General features: G+C 42.1%; 1 protein-coding gene across 1 annotated transcript in view; it reads left to right on the top strand.

Moving 5' to 3' along the window:
• The first annotated feature begins 820 nt into the window (after window positions 1–820).
• slc8a4a (solute carrier family 8 member 4a) overlaps window positions 821–12,611 on the top strand; it is a 37,536-nt gene continuing 25,745 nt past the window's right edge. Inside the window, exons 1-4 of the mRNA XM_030746628.1 lie at window positions 821–1,041; window positions 1,362–1,437; window positions 3,937–5,355; window positions 5,497–6,014. Of these exons, the coding sequence (XP_030602488.1) occupies window positions 4,012–5,355; window positions 5,497–6,014 (1,862 nt within the window). The 5' untranslated portion in view covers window positions 821–1,041; window positions 1,362–1,437; window positions 3,937–4,011. The remainder of the gene's footprint in view (window positions 1,042–1,361; window positions 1,438–3,936; window positions 5,356–5,496; window positions 6,015–12,611) is intronic.

Genomic DNA, 12,611 nt, shown 5'->3' with positions numbered 1-12,611 from the left:
CTCTGTAAGTAACCATCCAGACTACAAAAAAGGCAGCTCACAGCAGACATACAGGCAGCTACATCTGGGATTTCAGGATTTGTCAGAACGAAGATCAGCTCTCTATCTTCTAGCTTACAGCAGGTTATCTGTGCTGATGGGCAACCAAGATAATGAGCAAAATTCTAAAGGGGAAATGGTCATGCATCCTGGTCTCCTGATGCGCAGTCAGGAGGACCAGCCGTGCGTGTAGCGCTGCTTCTGAACGTCTCCCCTCCCCTGTTTCTGCAGTGTTACTGCTTTCCTTTTCTCGCTCATCGTCTCTTGTGCCAGTGCTGCCCACCGCAAGAGTAAGACAAGACTTCCATTCCACACCACACTCCTCCTTCTTGTGTGCCACCATCCCTCCTGCTTGATATCCATCTTGTCCTGATCCGCGTACTGTGTGGTTTGCGTCCTCTCAATCCTTCACCATTCATTCACGCCTACTCTCATGTGCAGTCCTATTTGGTTCCTTGCCTTATCCAGCTCAGACAGAAGAGCAAGGGAATTTTTGCACAGTTTATTTTTCGGATATAAAAATATCCTTAAATCTTTTTTTTTAAATTAATACTTTTGAAGATTTTTTTATTTTTTTTTTTGGACTGGTACAAGCGGACGAATGAGCAGAGAGTGTAATTGAATTTATTATTTTACGCATCAACCATGCACGTAGTCAGGAGAGGATAAAGCTGAGAGCGCCTCTTGGTTTTTTAATAATTTACTTAGCTTTGCGGAGGGTGTCGCGGCGGTGGAACAATGGGAATTTAATGAAGGGAACTATTCCGGCTGTGTTAAGTTTGCTGAGGTAGGGTACCTGTCAAAGAAAAAAAAAAAAAAGGAAAGAAAGAAAACACCGAAGAAGCACTGTGGAAAGCTACGCGTCATTTCCAAGACACCAGCAACAGCCAACACCATTACACCAGCCTGCTACGTGAATGGCACACGGGGTGTCTTCCTCTGCTGAACTGGTGCAGGGTAGCCGCGCTGTGACCAGGATCCAGCTGAGATTCTGGGCTTTCTGTGAGTATCCGTGGGACTGATGTGCGCACCAAATGGACCAGTCTATATGTCCCGCATGCACAGCGTTCTGATCATTTAATCGGCGTTTTTCTGCATCTGTCATATCACTTGCCTCAGAATCCATTTCTAACTTAGCGTTTTAAATTGTCTCTAATCTGCAACAACGATGTTTTATTTGTGTTTTTATGTTGCTATTCGTTCATATTTCTGGGGTTTAAAAGCTACTCAAAACTCTTTAATGTGGAATACTTGTTATTTTCCTGATGGGCGAAAGACTCACTTTACAGCATGTTCATTTACGATAACCTGTATTTCCACAGAGCAGCATGAAAGATAAGTTCATCTCCTGAAGCTAGAACTTCCACACTGGGCTGACTCACTGACAACTGCATCCAGGTGAGTAATACAGTTTCTCACAATGTTTAAAATAGGAACTATAACTATATGCTAAAAAAAAAAGAGAAGAAAAAAAAAAAAAAGCCCCTGCATGCGAATCTTGTTTTTCCTCCATTATACTCGATTCTTAAGCTCATAGCTGCATGTAAAACCAGTGACACTTGCCATTTTTGCTTAGTCTGATATGAATGTGCCTTGAACTCAAAACAATATCTCAAGGAATTCTGGTTTCTTTTCATTTGTTTAGACAAAGACTCTGCTCTGCCTTCCTTCTGTTTGTGATGCCTAATGACTTTTCCTTCCCTAAATAGTAGAGTTGACATTTATGAGGAGTCTCAATACAAATTGAGTGTGTCACCATTTGAAAAGCACACACATAAAAAACAAGTGCAGGCATCAAAGTGTGAGTCATTTTGTGTTTACTTGCCAACCCTGGACCTTTGCTTAGCAAACAAGAACATGTTTGATGATTAATTTGATTTGGTTCTGTGTTTTCTTAAGACTTGGATAACTTTGGAATTATTGAAGGTTAATGTAGTAACTCTGTGAGACGGGAAATGGCATCATGCTGGGTTTGTCACTAGCTGGTAAATGCTACATGCTTGCACTGGGGCTTTAAATCACATGAATGCTTAATATCAGCAGTTCAGAGAACTTTGCACTGGTAGGATATTTGCACACTTAGAATAGATGTGATGTCATGAAGGTGAGGTGCTTTCATGGTATGAACGCTTCTCACATGAAAACATCTATACTCTTCAGGGGAAAGGAATAACAGGTTTCAGGATCTCATTTACTTGTCGCTACCTGGTGGCTTCAGTGAGGAATACATGTCAATGAACACTACACAAAACAGATTGAAAGACACTTTCTTTTTTTCTCTATAGTATTCCTGCATTCCCAGCAGTCGGAGAGCTTGCTTTTGCCATAGAAACATCACCCACTCAAAATTTGTGCAGGATTGTGTGCCAGAAGAAAGCAATTTATCACATTTATCTGCTTTTGAAAGTGAAAGAGTAAATGGTGATATCAATATGTGATTTCCAATAACAGTAATGTGGAATATTTCATTCAGTCAAAAACAAACAAACAAACAAAAAGGCTGTTTCATTGTCACTCACTGGACCAGCCTGTTGTAGGAGTCCCTGTCCATGGTGCTGATCTCGCTTGCTCAATCTGATCAGCAGACAGGTGTCGAGCTGTTGCTGCTGTTGTTGCACAAATACAATCTGTTAGTCACTTATTTATGAGCTAACAGCAGAAAAAAGGACAGCTTAATTTCTGCATCTGTGCTGCACCGCTTTACCCTGAAACGTAACCTTGATGGAAACCGTGCTTTCCTGTTATGCAGGTCAGAGTGGAAAATACTGCCTTTCACTGCTGCATGTCAATGAGAGCATGTGCTAAACAAACAGCTGTGTCAGACTGCTTCTGTTCTAGGTAGGCAACCTATTTTTGAGATGGGGATGGTCTTAAAATTTTAATTAGAAAGCACCAGATTACATTACTGGGCATTTTTCCTCTACTTCTCTCTGTTCACTGTCATGCAGATGTTAATCCTCTGGAGAGTATTGGTGCTGTGCTCCCTGAATTGTTCATTCAAGCTATTGAGATGCTGCTGCCAAGACAGTGGAATTGTTTAGGTTGTCCCCTGACATTGTTTAAATTGCTTATGTAAGATGCAAAATATAAATAAAACCAAATGGCAGATTAGCTGATCTCAGTTCTAGCCCACATCAGCTGATAGCTCAACTGATGTCTGGTTAAGTTCACAGAGCACATGCTTTTAAAGCTGCTTTAACCTGCCCACAAGTTGTTGTGCATATGCAAGCTGATTTGCAACCCCACTTCATCCTTTCACGCTCTGTCTGACTTCATCAGTGAGATATATGATGCTACTGATGCCCACTCTGTTCCATGCTGGGGGGTATTGGATTCTTTTAACTAAGGTGGTGCTGAGCGAATTACATTTATGCATCCAACTGTATATTTCACACTAGATCTTCAAGTAGACACTAGAGCTGTTCCTCCTTTAAATAATCTTTTAATATATATACCAATAGGCCTACCTAAGAACAACTGCTCCTTTCTTGTTATTTTTATTGTCAGCGAAGATTATATTTGGACTCCCATCTAACTCAACAGTACAGGGTGGACTGAGTCAGTTTTTCCCTCGATACTACAGGTGCAAAGGGTAACATTTTCACTGTGGTTTAGCACAGAATGACCACATTACATGTGTGGGAGTTGTACAGGGTAGTTCAATACCAGTGACTCAACGATTAGTAGGTGCCAATATTTCTGGCTCTCTAAACTCGGACCAACGAAACTGATGGATCCCACATCATTTACATACAAAAGAGCATGACTGGGAGCACTTTTGTGATGTTAAACCTTCCCATATAGATGGTATTTTAAGAATATAACTTTGAATAATGAACATCTGACATGTGGCTTTCTCATCCACCACGCACATTTCTTTTTTCTTCTGTCTTTCAGAGGTTCATACGAACCTTCACATGTCACGTGCACTGATCTCTAGCATTAGAAGACTCAAACCATCATCACACCATCATGTTTCTGCACAAGCATATCTTGAACTGCGCTCCACCTGCTACTCCTGGCATCTTCATCTCTGTCCTGCTGGTTCTTCTCCCGGGAGTCACTCATTTCTCCCACGGCAGTACCAGCCATGAAGATATTGGCAGCACACCAGGCAACTGCTCCAGTGATGACAACTGCTCAGAGGGCGTGGTTCTGCCCATGTGGAACCCCCAGAACCCTGCAGTGGGTGATAAGGTGGCACGTGCCATTGTTTACTTTGCAGCTCTCATATACATGTTCCTGGGCATGTCCATCATCGCTGACCGGTTCATGTCTTCTATCGAGGTCATCACCTCTCAGGAAAAGGAGATTACCATCAAGAAACCTAATGGTGAGACGACAACAACAACTGTGCGCATCTGGAATGAGACGGTCTCCAACCTGACCCTGATGGCACTGGGCTCATCAGCACCAGAGATCCTGCTGTCTGTCATTGAAGTGGTTGGCCATAATTTTGAGGCAGGAGCACTGGGTCCCAGCACCATCGTGGGCAGCGCTGCATTCAACATGTTCATTATCATTGCCATCTGTGTCTATGTGGTGCCGGAAAACGAAACCCGCAAGATAAAGCACCTGCGGGTGTTTTTTGTCACCGCAGCCTGGAGCATTTTCGCCTACATCTGGCTTTATCTCATCCTGTCTGTGTTTTCCCCCGGACAAGTGGAGGTCTGGGAAGCAGTCCTCACCTTCCTCTTCTTCCCCCTGTGTGTGCTGCAAGCCTGGATTGCAGACCGCCGCCTGCTCTTCTACAAGTATGTCCATAAGCGCTATCGTGCTGACAAGACCCGTGGCATTATCATTGAGTCAGAGGGAGATGCCATGTTCACTAAAATGGACTTAGAGATGGATGGACAGGGTGTGAACTCCCATACTCACCCCAAAGAGGCTCTGGATGGGATGCTGGAGGGGGTGGAAGAAGGTGGCGGGATGAGCGCGGAACAAGATCAAGAAGAAGAGGCCCGTAGGGAGATGGCTCGTACTCTGAAAGAGTTAAAACAGAGGCACCCAGACAAAGACATGGAACAACTGATTGAGATGGCCAACTATCAAGTGCTGGTCCAGCAGCAAAAGAGCCGAGCCTTTTATCGCATTCAAGCCACGCGCATGATGATCGGAGCTGGGAACATCCTGAAAAAGCATGCCGCTGACCAGGCCAGGAAGGTGGTGAGCTGTCATGAGGCCAGTGGTCAAGAGGAAGATCCTAACACCATCTACCTGCAGTTTGAAAACTCTCATTACCAGTGCTTTGAGAACTGCGGCTCCCTAAAGCTGACAGTGAGTCGCCATGGAGGAGAAAGTGGCTGCACTGTTAAGGTGAGAGGAAAAGCACAAATATTACAAATGCTCAAGGTCAATTTTAAATCAATTTTAACTGCATAAAATATTAATAATTCAGTTTTTTATTATAACTCCAGTCGCTACATATTTGATGAAGTTGACTTTTTTCTTGCACAGGTGGACTACCGAACAGAGGACGGGACTGCCAATGCAGGCTCAGACTACGAGTTTGCTGAGGGCACATTGGTCTTTAAGCCTGGCGAGACAACAAAAGAGTTCACTGTTGGTGTAATTGATGATGACATTTTTGAAGAAGACGAGCACTTCTATGTGCGCCTCAGTAACCCACGCATCGTGCACCGAGCTGAGGTCTCCATCCTGGAACCGAGCTCCATCACCTCCAGCAACAGCATGGTGGGCATCGCCTCGCATATTCCTCCAAAAGCAGCCCTGGGCAATCCTCACATTGCCACCGTCACCATCTACGATGACGACCACGCTGGTATTTTTACGTTTGAGAGTAACTCCACGAGGGTCAGCGAGAGCATTGGCAACATGCAGGTGAAGGTTCACAGGACATCCGGAGCAAGGGGGAAAGTAGCTGTGCCCTACCACACCGCTGAGGGAACTGCCAAAGCAGGGGAGGACTACGAAGAAGTGTCCGGCAAGCTGGAGTTTCAGAACGATGAGACCATGTGAGTGATAGTTCCTCTTGTTCATCACTTGATTAAACATCACCGCCCACACACTGGTACATTAAACTGTCCTGCTAGATTACTGTAAGTTATCTATTCTGGTAATGGATGAAAGGACTATTTTTATGACTCACAGATACGTTTGCTCTAAGAAGTTTAGCTCTTTCGCAGAGATGATGTGGGAGGATGAGAGGATATAATTGTGCGGTAGATAATGAAACATTGTGGAGATTTAAAAGAACAAGAAAAAGGAGGAGAAGAGAAAGAAGAAACCCAGAAACGGCTTCCTATGAATGAATTAATGCAGCCTATTGGGATTTCTGTGGAAGTTCTATTGGAGTTCATTGTAATGCAGAACACTAAAGACTTCCCTGCAGAAAACAAAGGAAGCGTATGTGAGCGACAGAGTAGAAGAAGGAAAATCAGACAGGTGACTTACACAGCAGCTACTAAAACAGGTGCATGTGGTGAAGCCTGTGTGATAATTTCAACTAAAGCATTCGTGGATGCACCAGCAGAGAGGAGCAGAAAAAAGATGAGGGAGGCAGAGTGCAGAGAGTGAGAGAGAGGGAGAACGCTGAAAGAGTGATGTTTTTCCAGCTTTTTTTTTTTTCTTCACTTGAACGCTGTTTGAAAGCGTTGGCTGAATGATGAGCACACTTGTAGTGTTTGCTTTATGATGAGATGAGCAAAGGACTTGGCAGTTACACAGAACAGTTATTTTTTTTCTTTCTTACTTAAAAAAAGAAAATGCCCTCAACCATACCGAGCTCATTACAAAATGAGTTACTGCACAGCAAAGGACCAAACAAAGGAATGAAATGTGTCAGATGCACCCGTCTGTGCGAGGCTCGTGTGTAGGTGTATTGTGTAGGTCGGCCGAGTGGGAGGAAAGGCAGGTGAATACATGGTGTCAAAGAAAATGCAGATCTCCCTATTTGTCTTTTTTTGCCTCGCAGTGCAGGTGAGATTTGAATATACTGGTCTGTTTTTAGCAGTTTCCTTGCGCAAAATCTAGGCTTTTTAACGCGTTAGTCTATGTGCCTATCAGAGTTAAGGGCCTATCAGAGTGCTGAATCCACGTTAAACCCACATCAAGCAACATGTCGCTCCAAAGGGGAACTAGAAAGAGCTTCTTGAGCATCCAAAGCAATTAAAGAGAGTGAAGAGGGGTTAGATGGGTCCCAAAAGTTCTCCGTGTAGCGCAGTCAGCTACAGAGGCTGCAGTTAATGAGTCAATAGTGTATAACAATGTGAAATGAGAGGCAGGCAGCTTGTATCTGCATCTGCAATGGAGTCTTAAGCAGTAGATACAGTCCTCACCTACTGAGCCAAGACTGTGCTCATCAGACTGTAGCGAGCTGACAGCGACACAAGCATCTGCACACTTCATATTATCTGGAGTCATGCTTCCCTCAGTAGTTGATGCGCAGCAGGGGGGTCGAAGGACTGTGGAGGGATCCAGCGGGGCAGGACAGTTTGTTATCATAAAACAGATGAAAAGAAAACCCAGAGCCAGCAAAAAAAAAAAAAAAAAAATGCCAAAGGAGTGTTCAGCTACTCCTGTCCTCCTTGGAATAGCAAGCGAGGACTTAAAGGGGAATGCGGGAGTACTTTGATCATAGGTGGGGAAAGATCTTGAATCAAAATTGCCAGGTCGAGCAGCTTACTTATCTTTTAAGTTGAATCTAAATTAGTTTTCTAACATTGCTGCTGGAAATGCATTCATCTCTGCGTGCCACCCAAAGGTGTCAATGTTTGAGTTTGATGCTGAGCCAAAAGTTCACCAGTTTTCGAGAGCTTAAGTTGAAGTCTGCCAGACCAGATTTTGCTTCTTTTTCTTTTTTTTTTACGCTGCCTGTAAATTCTTTATGCCGGTCGGTCCTGCTAAAAGCTGCAGATGAAATGGCATCACTATGCGTCTCTGTGCTGTCATCTTAAAGTGTTTCAGTTTTTGTGTGTATCTATTTGTTTCTCCAAGCAGATAAACTTACACCCTCTGTGTTAAATGCACATCTGTGCTCATTACTGCTCAGCAGGCTGCCAAAGTTCATCTTTCAAACAGAGCTGGCTTTTCATACCCGAGTGTTTCCCTGGTTGTTCATGACAAAGAGATGACACTCGGCAACAGGCCTCCAGGCACCTCTGTGTGTGCGTGTTTGGTACAGTGTCTCAAGCTTTGTGTGTCTTTGTGTCTGTGTACATCTGCCTTCCCCCGTCAATATTTGAGCACACAGAGGAGCAAAAGAGGGAGCCAAGTTTTTAAGCTTTTGACGTGGAGCCAGGAGGAGCGGTTTAAAATCTAAGGCATGCATATAAATAATAATTTACCATTGAAATTCTGCACTGCAGTAAATAAATGATGATGTACAGACACAAACCTCTGAGCCAAAATAAACAGGCTGACATCAAGCACCATTTTACGTTTTGTGTTTATGGATTAGAGGAAGATCTGCATAGACCCTTTGATGCTTGCATGTAGCATAATCTCATATCTGTTCTCGTTAGTGCCTCAAAATTTGAGTCTCTATGCACTAGTTGAGTCTGAAGTGATAACGGGGCAGTTACATAAGCTAAGATAAAAGAGATGTAAGGGGATCACTTCTGAAAAAGAGAAATCAATACCCTGATATTCTTTATCTCTCATGGCTGATGTACTCAGGATCGATGACATACTGAACTTCCTGGAAAAACATGCGAGGGGAGTAGCGGATGCCAGATTGGGTAATGGAAACAAAACATTTCTTGTATCATGTGCTTCTTCTGCAGACTCATCTAAAAGATTTGCTCCATTTAAGTAGCGCTGATCCTCATGCTCACAGCAATCACAGCAATTCATGCTCCCGGCAATTCTTTCTATAATTACACTTTTTAAGGACCTTACATCTTGTAGCTGTGCACAGTTACCTGGGGGTAGTGTCAAAAATATGTGGAAAATCCAGGGGGGCTACATGTCTTTTTGTCTGGGCTGTTAGCCTTTAGCTTAGCACCTGCTGCAAAGACAGGAGTCATAACACACAAAGAACTTCTTTATGGCATTTTGCCTTTATTGACAGGAAGGTGTAGACAGCAGACAGGAAAGCAGGGAGATGGACACACAGGAAAGGGTCTGAGGTGGACTCAAACCCAGGCCCCCATCGTAGCCTTTGTCATGTGGGTCACCGGCTCAATCCGGTGAGGTACAGCAAAGCACATAGTGGCATAAAATCACATGTTAAAAAGAACGAAAATATCCCACTGCAATCATTGTTTCTCCTTTCCCTTCAAATCAACTTCAGCTGTTGTTGTTTTGAGTGCAATTTCTCTGCAACTGGGGCCATAAAATTAGGTATACCAGTTAATGCTTATCTCTAGAGGAACAATAGTCAAGTGATAATATCCTATTGGTCAAAGGCAGCCATGTTAGCTGTTCAGGAAAACAGCTAACATGGCTGCAGGCTTGAAATTAATCTCAAATTCTCCTCGTCCCACTCGTCTCTCCCAGTGCTTATTAGTTCAGACCATTTCCCGTTATGTTGCCACACATTTTTGCAAGTACAAGTTATCAGTTGTGGAATAATTTGTTATTATCAATGTCAAAACATGTTTCTTTTTGTATGAAATTTCTCTACATAATAACCCAACAACACATTGGAGACTGTAATGTAATGTAATGCAGCTGCTCTCTGTTTATAATGAGCTACACTGCAGCCTCTCTGGAGCTGGCTGAGATTCAATATCTTGCTCAAGGACACTTCAGCACTGTAGGCAGATGCTGACACACTGGTTTGATTCACAGCTCTTTAAATGAACAAAGGTGCCAGGTCCAGCTGTGGGTTTTGACATGCTGTCATGCATTTTCTCGGTCTCCCTACTGGCTTAATTTTTTGTCAGGGTCTCGGGAGGGCAAAAGCTTTTTCCAGCATGCAGAGGATAGAAATTAGAGATACTCTCTCTGGACAAACGCTGAGTGAACACAATCATACCTGTAGGCAGCTTTGGAGTCTGACTTACTGTGTATGCCTCTGGATTGTGGGAGGAAACTGGAGCATCCTGAAGAAACCGACAAAAAAATGTGGAGGAGAGGGAACCTCCAAATAAAAACAGTCCAGAACTACTTCGGGAATCACAGATGCATGACGCTTGCTTTCCGGAGGTGACAATTATGACAACAGAACCATACCCCATCCTCCTCCCCAGCTGTTTATTTTTTTTTTCTCATTTTTCTTGTTAATCCAATCTAATGCAGCTAATTAATTTTCAAACAAACCATTTTTTTAGCATTCAAGAGACTCTCAGAAAATGTGAGACAACTATAAAAAGAGCCAGCCAGATGGAGAACAGATTATGGTTGTTGCAGATGGAATAAGGTACAATCTTTAGAGTGCATACCATGTTGTCTGTGAGACAGATGCAATAGCAGGGTTATACCACTGTGGCTACTCAGAAACGTTCCCAGGAATGGAGCCAACAGGCCGGCAGAGATGGCTGAGATCCCCGTAGTGACATGTGATATGGAGCAAGCCAAGGATGTACAGTCATGATAAAATCCAACTGTGTCTATAATAAGTTTACATTGACCTGCAGAGAAAGGGTTCAGAAACAGAACTGGATAGAGCTATTTAGAAAATAGATTTTTACACTGAACATTTCAAACTCACATGCATGGAGGAAAATTTAAATTATTTTAAAAGATAACTTTATATTTTGAGAACTATGCTAAAAATAATTTTTTAAAAATCAACAAATATGATTTTCCAGGGAAGCGGCCCGGCCAAGACAACTTTGTAACTTCTCCAACTAATGCCTAAATCCACAAACTCACATTTTCACATTTAAACTGAAGTGAATTTAGAGCTGCATATAGACTGGACTCAGCCAGGCTAGCTTTTCCATCTACTTCCAGACTATACGCTAAGCTAAGCCAGCTGCCTGCTATTTCTAGTTTCATATTTTGAGTATGGACATTTTTATTTATATAATCCCATCATCTCATGGTGCATTATATTGTAAGGTAAAGACCCTAGAATAATTACAGAGAAAATCCAATAGTCTAAATGACCCCCTATGAGAAAGCACTTGGCAAAAGTAGGAAGGAAAAACTCCCTTTTAACAGGAAGGAACCTCCAGCAGAACCAGGCTCAGGGAGGGGAGAGAAACAGGGCAAAAGACATGCTGTGGAAGAGAGCCAGAAATTAATAATAATTAATGAGTAAATGCAGAGTAATGTATAAACACAGAGAGGGTTCAGGGTCACCTGATCCAGCCCTAACTATAAGCTTGATAAAAAAAAAAAAAAACAATGTTTTAAACTTAATCTTAAATATATGAGACTGGTATCTCATGCTCTCATGTAATTCTTAGGAAGAACATGAATAAGCATATTTTTTTTAAATTTCATATTTTTCCTTATATGATAAACATACCTACAGACAATTTAGAATCTAACAATCAAGTCTTTGGACTGTGGGAGAAAAAATTTGAGCACAGGGACAAAAAGTCCATAGGCACAGAGAAAACATGCAAACTCTACACAGAAATGTATGAGCATGCCTTCTTGCTGCAGGTCAACAGAGCTAACTACAGAACCACTGCGCCAACCTGAAAATTAAAAATGTAAAATGTGGTTTTAAGCTTTGGGCTTTTAAGGGGCTTGAAAAGATTCATGATCTGCATCTTTCAAACTCTGGTATAACCATTTACTTTGAAGAACTGAGGCATGAATTCAGTTTCAATGGAAAACTTTTTTTTTATATCAGATGAGAACAACATTAACAATGCATAGAGACCTACAGAACATTGTTTTACTGCGTCTGACAGTGAAGAAAGATTAAACTATTTTATGATATGGCAGGCAATTGCTTTCAAATAACTTAACAAGAAGTTCAGAAGTCATCCAATGAGAAGTAAACGCTTCAAAACTTTCATCGCTAACTATTGTGCATGCTCCACACCCTGGAAGAAGGCCAAATCAAAGCAAGCAGGGTCTTCAGAGCTACTACTATAGTTGCAGTTGCAGAGCTACTTTTTTTCTCCATCCTTAATACCAAGGGTAAGTGATGAATATGTATTAATAAATACCTGAATGTATTTATTTCTGTAGGAGTAATGATGAGTAAAACTTGTTATTAAACTTTTAGAAGTTTATAGTTAGCAAAGTTAGCTCAACCCTGTGCCATCTTTCTGAGACTTGGTGGGGAGGGTGATGACCTCGCTTCATTTAGCAGATGTTAGCCAGTCCTCTTTAGCAGGCTGAATTCTTCTGAGAAACAGCTTCTTTCCATCAGCGCTCAGAAACATTTGAAAATCCTACCTAACATCACAAAATCAATTAGAAAATATTAGAAAATGTTAAAAGGATACTGCAGAGCAGTCTGTAATTAAGTTGCAGACTGCCCAGGGCCACTTACAGTATGAACATTTCTTTAGGTACTCTTTTTATTGAAAGCTGTAGTAGGCTGAATGTACATGTTTTATGCAGGAAAAGGGCTCATTCTTTCCATCTTCCCAACTTTTCAATGTTCTAAATACTGGAGAAAAAAATCACATACATTTCTAATTAAGTTATTAACTGCAATAGTTTGCATAGTAGTGTTTTTTTTTTAACCTTGATTTAGA

Source organism: Archocentrus centrarchus, chromosome 14 (genome assembly GCF_007364275.1).
Source record: "Archocentrus centrarchus isolate MPI-CPG fArcCen1 chromosome 14, fArcCen1, whole genome shotgun sequence".
Lineage (NCBI taxonomy): Eukaryota > Metazoa > Chordata > Actinopteri > Cichliformes > Cichlidae > Archocentrus > Archocentrus centrarchus.
The sequence above is the reverse complement of the archived record's forward strand: the minus strand, read 5'-3'. Positions and strand labels throughout refer to the sequence as shown.